Here is a 15,835-nt window from a genome sequence, read left to right as displayed (position 1 = left end):
GGCTGACAGGAGAAGCTTTTGTGCTTCTTCAACCTCAGCTTTCTCTGCCAAATTTGGGTATCATCAATTCACCTTCTCTGAGTGGGTGTCTGAATGACCTGAATGGAAGCTACGCATGGATGTTTCCATTCATTTAATGTGATGGATATTCTTTCATATAAAATGGCAAGGCCAATACATAGTCCCGCTCTGTTACATAAGGGAGTAGAATCACTTTGCCATGAATGTACAGAAATGACACCCCCAGAGCACATAAAACAGGACAGAGGTCTGAAGAATAAGCTCTATAGTCGTCTAGTAGACCCTCATCTGCACTGTTTGAGTAAACGAAGATTGCTCCTAATAGGCCACTACGTCCTCTGTTGTTATTGGATATATTAATGTATCGGGTTTAAAACCAATGGTTTAATAAACTAATGGAGTACGACACAGTGAAACAATTAAAATTATATACCACATGTATTTTATGGAAGAACCAGACAGAGCTATGTTCCAATGGGTCATCTTTAATATACGCAGTCACACCGTTCTGCAAATATATTACGACACATCTCTAGAGGCACGCTCAGTTCACATTACATTAGGTCAAACAAATTGTGTTGACATGACAACACAAATGGTACGGACAGATAGAGCTTACGAGAAATAGCCGGTCACAATGGAGCTGGTTTAGCTAGTAACATTCAGTTAAATAATGCTGCATTCTATGGTACCTTTGCCATCCTGGGCACCGTCCTGTTTGGGACAGAGGATGAGCTTTTCACTGTATTTACAGCCCAATGCGATTGGTCAGCGACATATCTTACGGTTTAAAACACAACTGTTTGATGGGAATTTACAATACATCAAAATTCTAATACTTTACATTACATTTATTTACTCGGCTGTTAAAACATCTATACATAAATAAAGCTATAATCTATATAACTGTAAAACAGTAGCTAGTATTGTTGCACTACGGTTCACCCCTGATAAAAAAAGCATATGATTTTAATATGGCACCAACACACAAGAAAGAGAACTGCACAGCGACACACAGGAAGTCTGTGATACACAGACACATGCTTGGTTTATGGAGAGAGATGACAGTGGGAGATACAGTCTCATCAACGTACTTCACTGTAGGCATAGGTGTAGTATAGAAGCTGTAGTAGTAGTAGTAGTAGTAGTAATATCAGTAAATAGGAAGACAATCATCTGTATCCCTACTGGTAATCTTGGGAAGAGAATTGCAATTAACTGCACTCACACACTATAGGGTTAAGGGTCAACTAATGAATGTGCCTCTTTTCTCATTCTCTGCAGCTTGCTTGATCTCTCTAGCAGACTCATACACATCTGAGTGCGCCTTCACAGTTTTGCAGGCCTTTCTATTATTAACGGGGTTGCAGCATGTTTGATCAGCTAACGGATAAAAAAAACCGAAACTGTATTAATTTAAAAAAAGGGTTGTCCTTATTACTGTTGTAAAGACACATCTATAATAATATCAGTCCTCATTGTTGTTCTCCCACCACTTGGGGCTAACAGAACACAGTAAAGGTGAGGGTGGAGGTTAGGGTGCGATGGTGGGGTAACGGGGGTCCATGGCCTGGTTTCCGTGGTTACATGGACATGTGTTCGGGGAGAACGTAGGAGATGTCGTCCCAAGGGTGACGGTACAGACCCTGTTTCAGCCTCTTCTGATCCAGGTAGTGTCCTGAGGGAGAAGTAGAAACATAGGTAAGTTTCCAATTTGAGCAATATCATATTGCGTATCCTCCGCTCCTTACATCACAGCCCCTTTCCCATTTCTAGGGGTCAAACTCATCAGGGTCATGACACCTGACCCCCAACTCACCGATGAAGCCCATGCTTCGCCCCAGGACAAAGATTCCATTCAGCGCTCCGATCTCCACAAACTCATCAGCCTCGTCCCTGAGGGAGAAGACAAACACCGGGGGACAATGGTGAGTTGATGCAACACTGAATGTAGGCGAAGGCCAACAAAAAGGACAGCCGGATGACCCAGACACAGTAGTACAGTTGCATTGTATAGAATGTCATTGACTGGAGTTAAATAGCATAGGATTTACCGTGTAAATCCACCACAGTTCCTGAGCAGGTCCACAAAGGCTACTCCGATGAAACCGTCCACATTCAGGATCAGGTTGGGTTTCTGAAACCGCAGCAGAGAGAGGAGAAGACATGGTTTAGAACAGATAATCCCAGTGGGGTGATCCAGGGTGCAGGAGAGGATGACAGGGTTAGAGTACCTTGGCGGTGGTGATCTTCTCTACATCCATGGCGTAGTCCAACAGCTGGGTTGAGGGGAAGTTCTTCTTCACAAAGTCCTTCAGGATCTGCACCCGCATGTCTGGGTTGTTGATCTGAAGCACACACACACACACACACACACACACACACACACACACACACAGTAAAAAATATGAAAGACATGGTATCCAAACAGAGACACAGGGACGGTGCTCACCGACTTGACTCTGTGTCCGATGCCCATGATCAGGTTGCCCTCCTTCTTCATCTTATTGACAAACTCCATGGGCAACATGCCACTGTCAAACGCCTTGCTGAACTGCTTGGCTGCAGCATCCAGGGCCCCTCCAAACCGGTCCCCCTGGAAATCACACATACAGACAGAAACACTCAAATAGAGACACATGTCGACTACCAAAGCTCAATTAATTAGAGGCATTATCTTCAGAAGAGAATACTCTGCTGGTTGGAGTGGGCCTAAGAATGCCGAGGTTCACTTGACTATGTTCTTACGATGGTGAGCAGGCCAGAGGTGAGGCTCGAGATGAGGTCTTTGCCAGCACGGGCACAGACGATGGTGTTGTGGGCACCGGAGACGGCAGGACCATGGTCAGCAGTTACCATCAGACACATCTCAATGAACTTGGCGGCATAACTGGGCAGCCTTGGGGCAAGAAGGAGGGAGGAACACAGAGACATAGAATTGTATTCAAATTCAATTACAATAATGTTTAATGTTTTATGTGAACAATGGCAGTATTATTATTATTGACTGTTTCACGGTTTCATGTTTTGGGGGACAGACGTGTACCTCCTCTGGAACCAGAGGAGTCCCAAGGTTCCTCCCAGGCCCATCTCCGACTTGAACACCTCAGTGATGGGCATTCCAGCGTAGATGAGCTCCTGGCCCCGCTCATCACAGATACTGGTCATAAAGGAGGCTGGCTTACGGATCAGACCCAGCTCCTACAGCATAGAGAGAGAGGGAGTCACCACACCCTCCCATTGCTCTCCATCTGTTTCAGTTTAACACAGTCTGATGCGGTTCAGTGACGTTTGCCTTATATGGAAGTCAATAGCACTGTCCAGAGCCAATAAGAAATCCTGATTCACCGCTTAACTCACAGGGGACATGAGCTTGCGTGGCACTGACTGGTTGTCATTACTCACCCGGGCCCAGGAGTAGTCCATTGGCACCGTGGGAGGGGGCACCTCCATAGCTGGAACGATGACTCCTGTGCCAACAAGGTCGTCATACACTGATCTGTACATGAGGATGGGAAACTTCAATTTCACATCAGTGCTTTTGTACATTTATTAAAAAACTGTCAATCTTATGTTGTGGCTTGGATGTATGTTTTTCTAAATCATATCAGTGTGTGATTTTCTGCACTGACTTGATGACATCTCCCAGCTCGTCAAAGCTCTTGGGTACGAAGGCTCCGGCCTCCTTCAGAGCCAGGTTCTTGGCCACGGCTGTCTCTGAGGCCTGGTTGGCACACGCTCCAGCATGACCAAACTGGACCTACAGGTGACAGACCGGGTCAGCATATCACAGCAGACAGTCACCAACCACATAACCAGACTAGAGGTTACCCGATTAATGGGAATGGCCGATTAATTAGGACCGATTTCAAGTTGTCATAAATCGGTAATCAGCATTTTTGGACACCGATTATGACCGATTATATTGCACTGTACGAGGAGACTGCGTGGCAGGCTGACTACCTGTTACGCGAGCGTAGCAAGGGGCCAAGGTAAGTTGCTAGCTAACATTAAACTTATCTTATTAAAAAAAACAATCAATTTTAACCTACTCACTAGTTAACTACACATGGTTGATGATATTACTAGTTTATCTAGCTTGTCCTGCGTTGCTTATAAATCAATGCGGTGCCTGTTAATTGATCGAATCACAGCCTACTTCGCCAAACGGGTGATGATTTAACAAGTGTATTTGCAGAAAAAAGCACCGTCGTTGCACCAATGTACCTAACCATAAACATCAATGCCTTTCTTCAAAATCAATACACAAATATATATTTTTAAACCTGCATATTTGGTTAATATTGCCTGCTAACATGAATTTCTTTTCTACTAGGGAAATTGTGTCACTTCCCTTGCGTACAGTGCAAGCAGAGTCGGAGTGTATGCAGCAGTTTGGCTCTGGCTCGTTGCGAACTGTGTGAAGACCATTTCTTTCTAACAAAGACAGCAATTCATTTGCTATAATTGTACATAATTATGACATAGCATTGAAGGTTGTGCAATGTAACAGCAATATTTAGACAGAACGGTACCGTATTTCACTGAAAGAATAAAAGTTTTGTTTTCGAAACAATAGTTTCCGTATTTGACCATATTAATGACCTAAGGCTGGTATTTCTGTGTGTTATTATATTATAATTAAGTCTATGATTTGATAGAGCAGTCTGACTGAGCGGTGGTAGGTTGCAGCAGGCACGTAAGCATTAATTCAAACAGCACTTTCCTGCATTTGCCAGCAGCTCTTCGCTTTGCTTCAAGCATTGCACTGTTCATGACTTCAAGCCTATCAACTCCCGAAATTAGGCTGGCAATACTATAGTGTCTATAAGAACATCCAATAGTCAAAGGTATATGAAATACAAATGGTATAGAGAGAAATAGTCCTATAATAACTACAACCTAAAACCTTTTAACTGGGAATATTGAAGACTCATGTTAAAAGGAACCACCAGCTTTGATATGTTCTCATGTTCTGAGCAAGAAACTTAAACGTTAGCTTTCTGACATGGCACATATTGCACTTTTACTTTCTTCTCCAACACTTTGTTTTTGCATTATTTAAACCAAATTGAACATGTTTCATTATTTAATTGAGACTAAATTGACTTTATTGATGTATTATATTAAAATAAGTGTTCATTCATTATTACATTGTCATTATTACATGTACATACACACACACACACACATATTTTAAACAGCCAATTAATCGGTATTGGCTTTTTTTGGTCCTCCAATAATTGGTATCGGCGTTGAAAAATTCATAATCGGTCGACCTCTAAACCAGACCCCTTCTTCCAGTATGCCTGCCCTGCAAGTCTCTGTGATATCAATCCAATGACTTCAACCCCTCCCCCCCCAAACTCTTCCCATCACACTCACCTCTGAGGAGAACATGGTGGCACAGGTCCCAATGCACCAGCTCACCACAGGCTTGGTGATCCTGCCTGACTTGATGCCCTGGCAGATCGTATACTCCTCTGTGCCGCCAATCTAGAAGGGAGACCAACACTGCTTTAAAAAGGAAGTCCACACACACTTGCAGAGGTGACATCCAATCATGGAATAAGTCTGGTCATAAATGTCAATGTTAATTAGCTACGCTTGATGAAAATAAACTGATTGCGTTAAAAGGATAAGGTTTATTTTTCTATGGTTAGTTTACTCAGTGGAGGGGGCCCATTAGCAGCAATGATGTGGACGTGTGTGTGTGTGTGTCTTTCAAAACCTCACCTCTCCCAGCATTACGATCATCTCTACCCCTGGAGTGTCCTGGTACCTCAGCACATGGTCTGTGTAGATTGAGCCTGGGTATCTAATGAAGAAATAAGCATTAAATTATACACACACAGAGACATACATCAGTAATCTTATCCACCCCATTCACACACAGCCACTCTCTTACCGGTCTCCTCCAATGGCCACACCCTCGTAGACTCCGTCGGTGGTGCGGGAGATTATATTGTTGAGCTCGTTGGACATGCCTCCAGAGCGGGACACGTAGGCCACACTGCCTGGACGATACAGCTTAGAGGCCAGGATGTTATCCAGCATGCCCCCTGTGTTCCCAATCTTAAAACAGCCAGGCTTGATCCCTCCAACCTGGCCAAGCGCATGCACACACACAGAGTTAGATATGATACTCTATACCCCTCACTTACAGTATGCGAGGCCTGCTTTTTAAGGGTGTAGAGAAGAGTAGGAGGGGCCTACCGTTGCCGGGCCGATGATAGTGATACCCTTCTCGTCCGCCCTCTTAATGATCTTCCTGGTCTGGGCTTCAGGGATGCCCTCGGCTATGATGGCGATGGTGTGGATCTGAAAGGGTGGGGATATGAAGAATTACAGTCGTTCAGACCTACGGCTCTCTCACCATTAGATGACACCTTCTGGATGGCATGGAGGCGCTACCAACCTGCGGGTACTGCATGGTCTCCATGGTGCTGTCAAAGGCAGAGCGGAGCGAGGCGAAGCTGATGAGCACGTCCACCTCCGGGTGTTTCTTCATGGCGTCGCCCATGTTCTTATAGACAGGCAACAGGATCTCCTTATGGCCCCAGTAGAACTTCTGCTTGTGGTCCCCACTGGAACACAGACAGTCACAACGTTGAGTATCGAACGATGAACCAGACAAATAAGATAAGCACGTGTGAACGCACACACACACGCTTGTTATTTTCAACACCTCTCTGTGGTCTCGGGGCACGACAGTTAGAGTGGTATACAGGAAACAGGAAGTAGAGAGACAGGGTGTAAGGAAAGAGACTCCTACGTGAATGGGTAGACCATGGCAGACACAGAGGGCTCATCCCTGGAGCAGGTGTAGTCAAAGTCCAGCATGCCCTGCACGGCCCGAGTCTGCATGCCCCACACGATGGACTTGGTCTGCTTGCTGAAGAGGGTTGACGCCTTGACTGCAGGGACAAGGAACACACAGGGGACAAGGAAAGGAGAGGGAGGGAAAGGAGGAAAGATGGAGGAAGAGAAAGAGGGGAAGGTTAACTACAAAATGCAAAGTCACTCAAACAATGAACAGAGGTTTGGCATGCACACACTTAATCAGAGGGACAAAAATAGCTTGATCTCCTTATTACCGCACCAGGAGAGAAAAGTGCTTTTAACGCGCTACAGAGAGGTACGAGCTTTAAAGAAGTCATATCCTGCTCTGCTAAGAGGTGTGATAGACCAGGGCACACAACATCAACAGAAGACACATGGCGGGGCAAACCGTTATTAGACAGTGAAGGAACCAAACACTGACAGCCAGCCGCTGACTGAGACATCACAACCGACAGGAAACTACAGGGGTTAGTGAGACAGAAGCTGAACCCGCAACCATACAAAACATGTTATCACTGTATATTTCTGGATGTCAGAAATTCTCCTTTAAGAACTACAAATGTGATCAGAAATGTAGTCGCCTATACATCAATATTGTCCAGGGTTGTTCCCATGGATGTACCATTAGAACACCATAGAAATAAAAGCCAGACACACAAGAGAGGACAGGAGAACATGACACAGCTCGAGGGCTTCACAGGGGGGCTAGGGGGAGAGCCATGTTCCAGGCCCACCCTAGTCAGTCTGACAGGGGAGTGTCCTACCTCCTGGACTGTCTGACGACGCCTGTCGCTCTGTGGTGCCACAACAATAAAACAAAACAAAAATCAGAAACAATATACTCAATGTTATTACATTCCGAGTGTGCGTCGATTATGCCCTCTAAAAAGGGAAGGTTTTTCACAACAGATCCTGGGCTGATGTGGGCTGTGAGACCCCTAATGGCCACCAGGGGGAGCTGGGAGACAAACTCACATTTTATGAGAGCAGTGGTTCTCAAGGAAGCCTCTTGCTACCAGGGTTGGGGTCAATTCCATTTAAATTCTAGTCCATTAAGAAAATAAAAATGTGGAATTGGAATTTTCCTAATTAAAAAGCATTTTTAGAGAATTGAAATGTCAGTGTACTATCTGAATTGACTGGAATTTAAATGGAATTGACCGGCTTGTAAAACTGCATTCCATTACTTTTACATAAATACCTGAGAAGCATCATTCTTACGTTTCCCGTGTGTGTGTGTGTGTGTTTGTGTGTGTGTGGTCTCGTCGAGGAGCTCACCTGGAGGGGCCCCTGACTTGGCCTTCTTGGCAGCAGAGGCCCCGGGGCCAGCCTTGTTCTCAGAGAAGGAGGCTGTCCTGCTGGAGGCTGGGGTCTGGAGAGGACAGAGGAGAGAAGAGACAGGAGAAGAAGTGTTAATTTCTGTTGAAGAGCTAATCAGGTGAACACCAGCCCTGATGCACACATGCCTTCCTAGAACAGGCTCGATTTGAACGACTTGCCTAAAACACGGTCATGTTTTATTTGTGAGAGTGCCACATTACCTGCATAGAGAGAGAGTAGCACAGTGCAAGCATTACAATGAAGCCTTGTGTGATAAACCTGCAGTGAGGCCCTATGTACAGACTATATCTATGGCACAGCAGACTCATGTGTTGAACTTGCTTTAAAAACAAACAAATCTACATGCTGGGCCCACACAGTTTAAATTCATTCAAATTCATTAAAACGACATTCCGTTGAGCTGTGTTTAGAGTGAGATGGGTGCATTCCCCAGGAAGCTCAATTGGCACTTTTGCGAACCTGTGCATTTGCTGCTATCATATTTTTGCCCATCATCAAAAGGACGTGGGCCCCCTTCCCATAACACACTCACGACCACAGATGCATCTCTCTGAAAGCCCTGGTGCAGCACATTATTAAGAGAGCCCTGCAGGCTACAGCACAGGCCTAGTGTTTTGTCTCCTGGCTGCTATTTAAAACCAGAGCAGCATACAAAGCCAGGAAATGCCCTACACACAAATAGACGCACCTCTGATGACCTCACTGTGCCTGCATGGGAAATAAGTCACCGTGAATCTGTGTTTGAAAAATATATTTATATTTTTGATGATGTCATCAGGTATATCTTATTAAAGCCCCCATGCGGTCTTATTTTGATATCATCACAGTAGGTCTAATAAAACAAAAAAATATTTCATGAAAATAACTATCATTGGAAATTATTTATTTCCGTGAGCCTCCTTTTGCCATTGAAATGCTCGGTCTGACGGTGCGGGCGTGCTGTTACAAATGCTAATATATTTACATACACTGATTAGCAGATAGGATCATCTAGACTCTAGAGCCCACCCTGCTTACCCCGTCAAAGTAGGAGGATGCATATGCAAATAAATGGTGATTGGTCATTGATCAGAATAATCAGATTATCCCACCTGAATAGGCTGGAATTCCAGGCATTTTTTCTCTCCAAAATCTCTTACATTAAAAAAGGCATTATCATTTTCACAATTTCAGAGTGTTATTTTGAGCTCAGTGTGGAAATATCATAAAAAACAGCAACATCACATTTTTGACTGCATTGAAAAGTGGTAGAATTGCCCTGTAACCAATTATAGGCCCAGTGTAACCTACCGATGAACTGGCACTGGAGTTGAGCAGGAAGTTGGCGGTGTGGGCGGCGACAGGAGGTTCTTTGGGTATTGGTCGGTGGCCCAGCGCCATGCCGACAATGGCAGTCATGTGAGTCTCTGTGCCGAAGACATGGATGGGGATGCCAGTAGTCTTACCTGTGGAAACATGGCACACACACACAGTGAATGCCTTCAGAAGGTCAAGTGTGTCAATCAAAGCTAAAAATAGCATTGGCCTGACCTTTTATCACAGAGGAAATTAGGAGAAATACAAGACCATGAACATCTCTTGCAAAATGAACCTTTATCTATTGTGGAGCTACTCACCCACTTCGCCCATGACCCTGAGGCCTTCCTGATAGTTGGGGCCCCCACGGCGGACAAATATGGTGATCTCATGCTCCTTTATGGGGCCCTGGTAGTCCCTGATGGCCCGGACAATGCCCTGGAACAGAGACAAGCGTGGATCTCAGAGTAGCCTAACCCTATGGGAATCTAAATCACAACTGCTTCAGATGTTGTGTTCAACTCTGTGGATGCATTTTTAGATCTACCTTAAATGTGGCTGCAACGTTAGTGAAGTTTGCAATGCTTCCTCCGATGATCAGTACTTTTCCGTCAGGGTGTTTCTCACGGGTCATCAGGGACAGGATGGTCTTGGCATAGTCATAGGTCTGCTGTTCGCTGGGCGCTCCTGAATACTCCCCGTAATTGGCCAGCTCGTCAACCCCACCCAGGTCACAGATGGTGTCACTGTGTGGGATGGATCCCATTGGATAAAACACACAAACACAGGGGTGCAGGGACAATATACACAATCACCTGAAGAAAGCATCTACAGTACAGTAGTGCATTGTGAAAGTTTAATTAGATCAACCAAGTCTCTCTACACTGTTAAAACAATCTATACAGACACTACTCCAATCCACAGAAGCATTCAGTCACAGTAGGCGTGTCTGTGTACGTTACGCCTCATGCCCCTGACAGACGGAAGGCTCCTCATTCCTCCAGACTCTCGTTAAGATCGCGTCGCTAGATGATCTCATTTAGCTCTCTGCTGAACAAGCAGCAGCGTCTGACCTCGGCTGCGCCATCAATCTGATTGTTCAATCACCAGCTGGTGCACACTCCTAATGCTAAACCCAATTAAGTGCACACTCCTAATGCTAAACCCAATTACAACCGAGGTAGCGTAGCCTAGGAGGCAGCAAGAAACTAAGCTAACAGGGCCATCAGCAACACCACAATGAAAGAACATGGGAGTGTGTAGAGAAACTCCAAACATGTTATTAGTAACATTGTTTGGCATGCTGAGGTGAAGACGCATGGCTCAGATTGAGACCGTGTGATTGGTGACTCTACCTGTAGACGACGGAAGCCCCTCCTCCTGCCACCATGGTCCAGATTCTGCCACGGGGGTTGAGCAGGGTGAGTTTGAGACTGGCACCACTCTTGGCATCCAGGTCTGCAATATAGGCCTCCTGCAAGAGCCAAAGGGGAGGTTAGCTGAAGGTCCTGTGGGGGTAGTGGGAACGCAGGGTTTTCTGAGGGCAGCAGTAAATCAGGCCAGACATCAGTTTGAGCACCACTTCATTAGGCTGTAATAATCCACTCATGTTGTTTCCTTTTCAAACTCATTTTTATCCTGCTTCAACGACAGAGGATAAAACATCTCTGGTAGCCCAGGTCCACACTTTCAAATGTCAGTGTTTCTCCTCTGATTCTTTTTTTAGTATGTGCACCTGTTCATGTGGATGTTCCTGTGTGGTGAAACACTCATTTCTGACACTATTGAAGACTTAATGTCCAGGCGGTAAAAACAGCCTGCTGCCAATCAGAGCTGGTTGCTTGTGACAGCGAGGGACACAGCTGGAGACACACCCAATCAAAGGCCCCCGCTGGTCCCGCGGCTACACCAGAGACTGACAGCAGCCCAATTAAACAGGCCTGTCTGTCTCAAAGCAGCTCAGACCAGCCAGAGTCACACACACACACACACACACACACACACACACAGAGAACCATTAACCATAATGCCAAAAACAACTATCAAAACACAAGCTAATTAAATCAACAATAAAAGACAAAAACACTGGTCAAACATTTTAAATCTAGACTGGGCCATCGAAATGGAAGACAGAATATCTAAGTGTAGAATAATAACAACATCTAATGAGGTCACAACATCCCTGTTGTCCATGTTGCTCTACACCCCGACGACCATCGCTACTGGGGTGTGTTATGGTATCGCCACGGAGATGTGGTACTAACTCAGTATGAGTCAAGGCTCAGAGTCACTCCCCTAGTCCCTTTCCTGATCAACATCTCTCCATAGCTGGGACAGCCAGAGGACTCATAAAATAGTCATGTCGTCGTCAATAAATGGGAAGGAACTGAAACCTTTATCACTGTACGGGTGTGCATCTAGTCAGCAAAAAATAACTAATGAGGAACCAGATATAGTATGTACATCTGGGAATTTTATGCAGATTAATTTAGGTGGAGGCTTGTTTGAAAATATATGTCAAGTCTTTATCAGGGTTGGGGCCAATTCCATTTCAATTCCAGAAGTACACTGAAATTCAAATTCTTTTCAATGAGGAAAACGTTGAATTGGATTTACTTTCTGAATTGACCCTAACCCTGGTCTTTACATGACACACAATTACTTGTAAAGCGATTGTATAATATTTTATGACTTCCTTGGAACTGCTCTTATCCTTCTAGTTCCTTCTAAGTAACAAAATGGACATAGCAGCCTCTGGCTAGCAGTCAGGTGATTGTCCTCACCTCAGGGTAGGCCTCCCTGCCAAAGGGTGGAGGGAACTCTACGTCGCCCCACTTGGCCTTACAGAGGTAGTCCGCCGTGGCATCGATCTTAGCCGCCATGTCCAGCACAAACACGCCATCCTTCGTGACCACTGGGAGAAGGAAACGGAGAGAGAGACACGACAGGCAAATAGTAGCATGTCAGCCCGGGGTATTGAACAGGTTAAATGAAGGAGGCAAAAGAACCACATCCTCTTTTTGATATTCAGTTTTGTTTAGACAAAACACTGACACGGTGTGTGTTCGTTTGTGTCGTTTCCACAGAGACCTGCTGGTCTCCAGCGGTGCCACTGTGGGGGTGATCTCTAAAATAGAACACCGGGGAAATGAGAGAGGACCATGTACACCCCCAGGGGGAGTCCTAACCTCCCTAGTCCCTACTCACTCTGCAGGAAGGGGAGATTGGAGGGGCAGGGGCTGTGGGGGAGACATCAAAGCAGGAGGGGAGGTCTCAGCATCCCCAGTCCTCTCCCCTCCACAGGAACAGATGCCACAGGGCATATAACCTGGTACTGATGACCAATTACACCCTGATAAACACACTGCAGTCACCAAACAGCAGGAACATGAATTATTGAACCAGTTTCCCCCCCTCAGAATTAGAATGTTGTAATGAACTTCTGCTCCTCTATATGTTTTCCTACAAGGAGATGTTTTTAGATTCCGTCAGATCATTATTTCCCCCCCCCCTCAAACCTCTTAACTCTATGACAAAATGACGAGGCTGAGAGTGTATGTCTGGATGAGGGAGTTGTTCAGAGCATCATGTTTAGGCTGTGGTAGGAGATTGGTAGGAGAGTTGGATGTGGTAGGATTGTATGACAGGACCTACCCAGTGGGTTGATCTCAAGGTAGGTGAAGTATAGGTCTTGATACAGGTTGAACAGTCCAACGATGAAGCTGGCCAGAACCCTGCAGGAAGAAATAACCAGCCAACAAGTTCAACTGTTTTATAGCCACAACTTAATCGTTTAAAATTTCCCTAAAATACAGACAGCCCCTTTCTCTTCCTTATTATGTGCAGAGAAATAAATATGGTTCAGTGGAAGATCTGTCAACTAACTGACTGTTCAATCTAACTAATTTCCCTTAGTGATAGCACTTTCCTTTCAATCAGTGAGTCACACCCTTTATATAGCACTAAATCCATAAAAACATGAGCCAACATTAATAAGGAAGAAGTGAGGGAAAGAGGGAGGGGTGGAGGCAGTGTTGGAGGAGGAGCCGGCTCTTTTCCACTGCACCTGTAAATTAGCTGGTGAGCCTCGCTACAACGAAGGAAACATCTACATTACTCCCACCTCCTCCTGTCAAAACAGATGGGTGAAGGGCTGGGGTGGGGGCAGTATTTCTTCCTCTCTCTGTGCCTGCCTGTCTGTCAGCTGTGCAGGCAGCTCTGTGGCCTTGTGACCACATCGGTCTCCTGTCTGTCGGGGGGGGGGGGGGTGAACAGTGCAGAGCCGCCTCCCTCAATGTCAGCCAAGACCGTGGGGAGCCCAGCCAGGCCCTGCCTGCCTTCACAGAGAGCTGTTTCGAGCGAAGGGAGGTGGGTCACTGTATCACACCCATCAAAATAAACGTCAGGCTCCAGGAACGTGCTCAGAATAAGGCTAAGGAGAAAGGAGGGGGTGATCGAAGAAAGGGGAGCATGTCATTTCTCTAATGGAACTCACACCGCCCCCCCCTCCTCCTCCCTCCAGCATTATTAGAGTACCTCGCCATTGCTTTCCCCCTCTGTTTTGTAGTGAGTGGTGCTGCCATTGCTTTCCAGCCAGCTTTAGTTTAACACAACAGGTTCCTTCTCTAACCCTCCACTTCTCTACCTCAGAATGAATGAGGTCCTCTCCCACAAACACACCTTCCATTAATCTAGTATCCTGTTATTTTAGTGTGCAAAGTCTCTCTCTTACAAAGTAGAATTCTGTTTTTAAATGAACGCACTGTCTCGCGCCACTCACTCTTTTATGTCTGCAGCGACATGGGTCAGGAGCTGTTTCCTCACTGCGTCTTCAGTCAGCTTCTCGTCCACGCCTACCAGAAGCTTACTGGCCTTAGCGTCCACATCCCCCACGTCTACCCCTCCTTCATGGTGGAACAACACGTAGTCTCCCTCCCGTGTGGCGTAGATACACACGTAGAACTCCTCTTCCTGAGGGATAGAGACACACACAGGTCAGTTATAGACAACCAGAGACGTGTACGTCATAGAAGCCATTTTGTTCAAGGGATAATTCACTCAAGCTATCTTCAGAGTTTTTGTTCTGTACTTAAAAGTACTCAATCTTGAAAACTTGACTTGCTGACATGCATCACTGTTTGGGATGACATTAACAATGGACTAATGAACAAAATACTTAAGTATATTTTTTTGGGTGAACTATCCCTTTAAAGCCATTCCTTGAGATTTGACATGCTGTTTAGTGAAGGCGCAGTACCTCACACAGCTCATGAATAAAATTAAAGTTGGAAAACCTGTTCGGCTGCAGTCTGAGAGGAAGCCAGACGAGAGAAATCGCATCACGTAGATAGTTTTACCTGCTTGTGGGCTACGAATGGCTCGATGAGGAAGTTCTTCAGGATCCCCTTTGCTTTTCCCACCTGAGAAACACATACAGCATTTATATAGAAGCTCAAACAGACATTGTGTTGAGGAGAAATAGAGAACTTCTCAAGCAAAAAGGCTACATTTCAATTTGTCAAAACCATCATTAATTCCCACAGGAGACTACAATGCTAATGACTATTTCTCTGAGCAGTTGAAGTGAGCCAGCTGTAGCAAGTCTGGAGGATCCATCATAATGCAACAATGCACTTGTTTACAGGTACGCCCTCGAGAGTGAGAGCGAGAGCGAGCTATAAAAAGCAGTATGAATGAACACACCAAGGCCCCAAAGTGAACACAAAGTGGCCAAAGAGCAGACGCAAACTAAATAATCAGGCCACGGGACAAGAAAGTGCCGTTGAATACAGTCTGAAAAAAGGAGGCTCAAACTGACAGAGGATGACGTCCACACAGAGCAGCAGTCTAGTATAGTCCTAGGTGGATTCAACATGGAAATGAGAGCTCATTTAGCTGGCTGTCACACTGCCTGTGTTAAAAGGTCCCCAGGCATAAAACAACCAGGGACTGCAGTCAGCCGACAGAAGAAAAAAAAGAGAAGGTTGACATTTCCGAGAGATGGAATAAAAAGGGACGGCCTCTTTTCTCCCTTCGTTGTCCATCTGATTAAAGACGGGCTGAGGCCAATTTAGACTGATATAATCTCCATACTGTTCTCTCACTGCTCCCTAGAGAACGAGGGAGGAGGCGGCAGAAGAGAGGGACAAAAAGGTTGGAGGAATATATTGATTAAGAAGCTCAACAACAAAAAAGTAGGAAGGTGAAACATGATTGAAGTTTTACACAAACTTTAAAAGTCGTGAACAAAAAAAAAAGGGTCAAATTCAACTGATATGATGCATAATAGCCGTGGACATTTTCACACCCATTTGCCTGGAAACACAAACTATCC

At 45.4% G+C, this 15,835-nt stretch overlaps 1 protein-coding gene across 2 annotated transcripts in view; it reads right to left on the bottom strand.

Moving 5' to 3' along the window:
• Positions 1-486: 486 nt before the first annotated feature.
• LOC135555729 (ATP-citrate synthase-like) overlaps positions 487-15,835 on the bottom strand; it is a 29,088-nt gene continuing 13,739 nt past the window's right edge. The window contains exons 4-28 of one of the 2 annotated variants that reach the window (XM_064988420.1): positions 14,859-14,921; positions 14,282-14,472; positions 13,156-13,235; positions 12,285-12,415; positions 10,857-10,975; positions 10,049-10,247; positions 9,822-9,939; positions 9,496-9,650; positions 8,143-8,236; positions 7,629-7,658; positions 6,797-6,938; positions 6,440-6,608; positions 6,238-6,342; positions 5,930-6,126; positions 5,758-5,839; positions 5,407-5,517; positions 3,654-3,781; positions 3,427-3,520; positions 3,068-3,222; positions 2,770-2,920; positions 2,474-2,617; positions 2,256-2,369; positions 2,076-2,158; positions 1,841-1,917; positions 487-1,699 (exon numbers count right to left, since the gene is read on the bottom strand). In XM_064988420.1, the coding sequence (XP_064844492.1) occupies positions 1,605-1,699; positions 1,841-1,917; positions 2,076-2,158; positions 2,256-2,369; positions 2,474-2,617; positions 2,770-2,920; positions 3,068-3,222; positions 3,427-3,520; positions 3,654-3,781; positions 5,407-5,517; positions 5,758-5,839; positions 5,930-6,126; positions 6,238-6,342; positions 6,440-6,608; positions 6,797-6,938; positions 7,629-7,658; positions 8,143-8,236; positions 9,496-9,650; positions 9,822-9,939; positions 10,049-10,247; positions 10,857-10,975; positions 12,285-12,415; positions 13,156-13,235; positions 14,282-14,472; positions 14,859-14,921 (3,027 nt within the window). In that variant the 3' untranslated portion in view covers positions 487-1,604. The remainder of the gene's footprint in view (positions 1,700-1,840; positions 1,918-2,075; positions 2,159-2,255; positions 2,370-2,473; positions 2,618-2,769; positions 2,921-3,067; positions 3,223-3,426; positions 3,521-3,653; positions 3,782-5,406; positions 5,518-5,757; positions 5,840-5,929; positions 6,127-6,237; positions 6,343-6,439; positions 6,609-6,796; positions 6,939-7,628; positions 7,659-8,142; positions 8,237-9,495; positions 9,651-9,821; positions 9,940-10,048; positions 10,248-10,856; positions 10,976-12,284; positions 12,416-13,155; positions 13,236-14,281; positions 14,473-14,858; positions 14,922-15,835) is intronic. The other variant, XM_064988421.1, reaches the window with a different exon arrangement.

This window comes from Oncorhynchus masou, chromosome 15 (genome assembly GCF_036934945.1).
Source record: "Oncorhynchus masou masou isolate Uvic2021 chromosome 15, UVic_Omas_1.1, whole genome shotgun sequence".
Taxonomy (NCBI): domain Eukaryota; kingdom Metazoa; phylum Chordata; class Actinopteri; order Salmoniformes; family Salmonidae; genus Oncorhynchus; species Oncorhynchus masou.
Note: the sequence above shows the minus strand (reverse complement) of the source record. Positions and strands in the feature narration are given on the sequence as shown.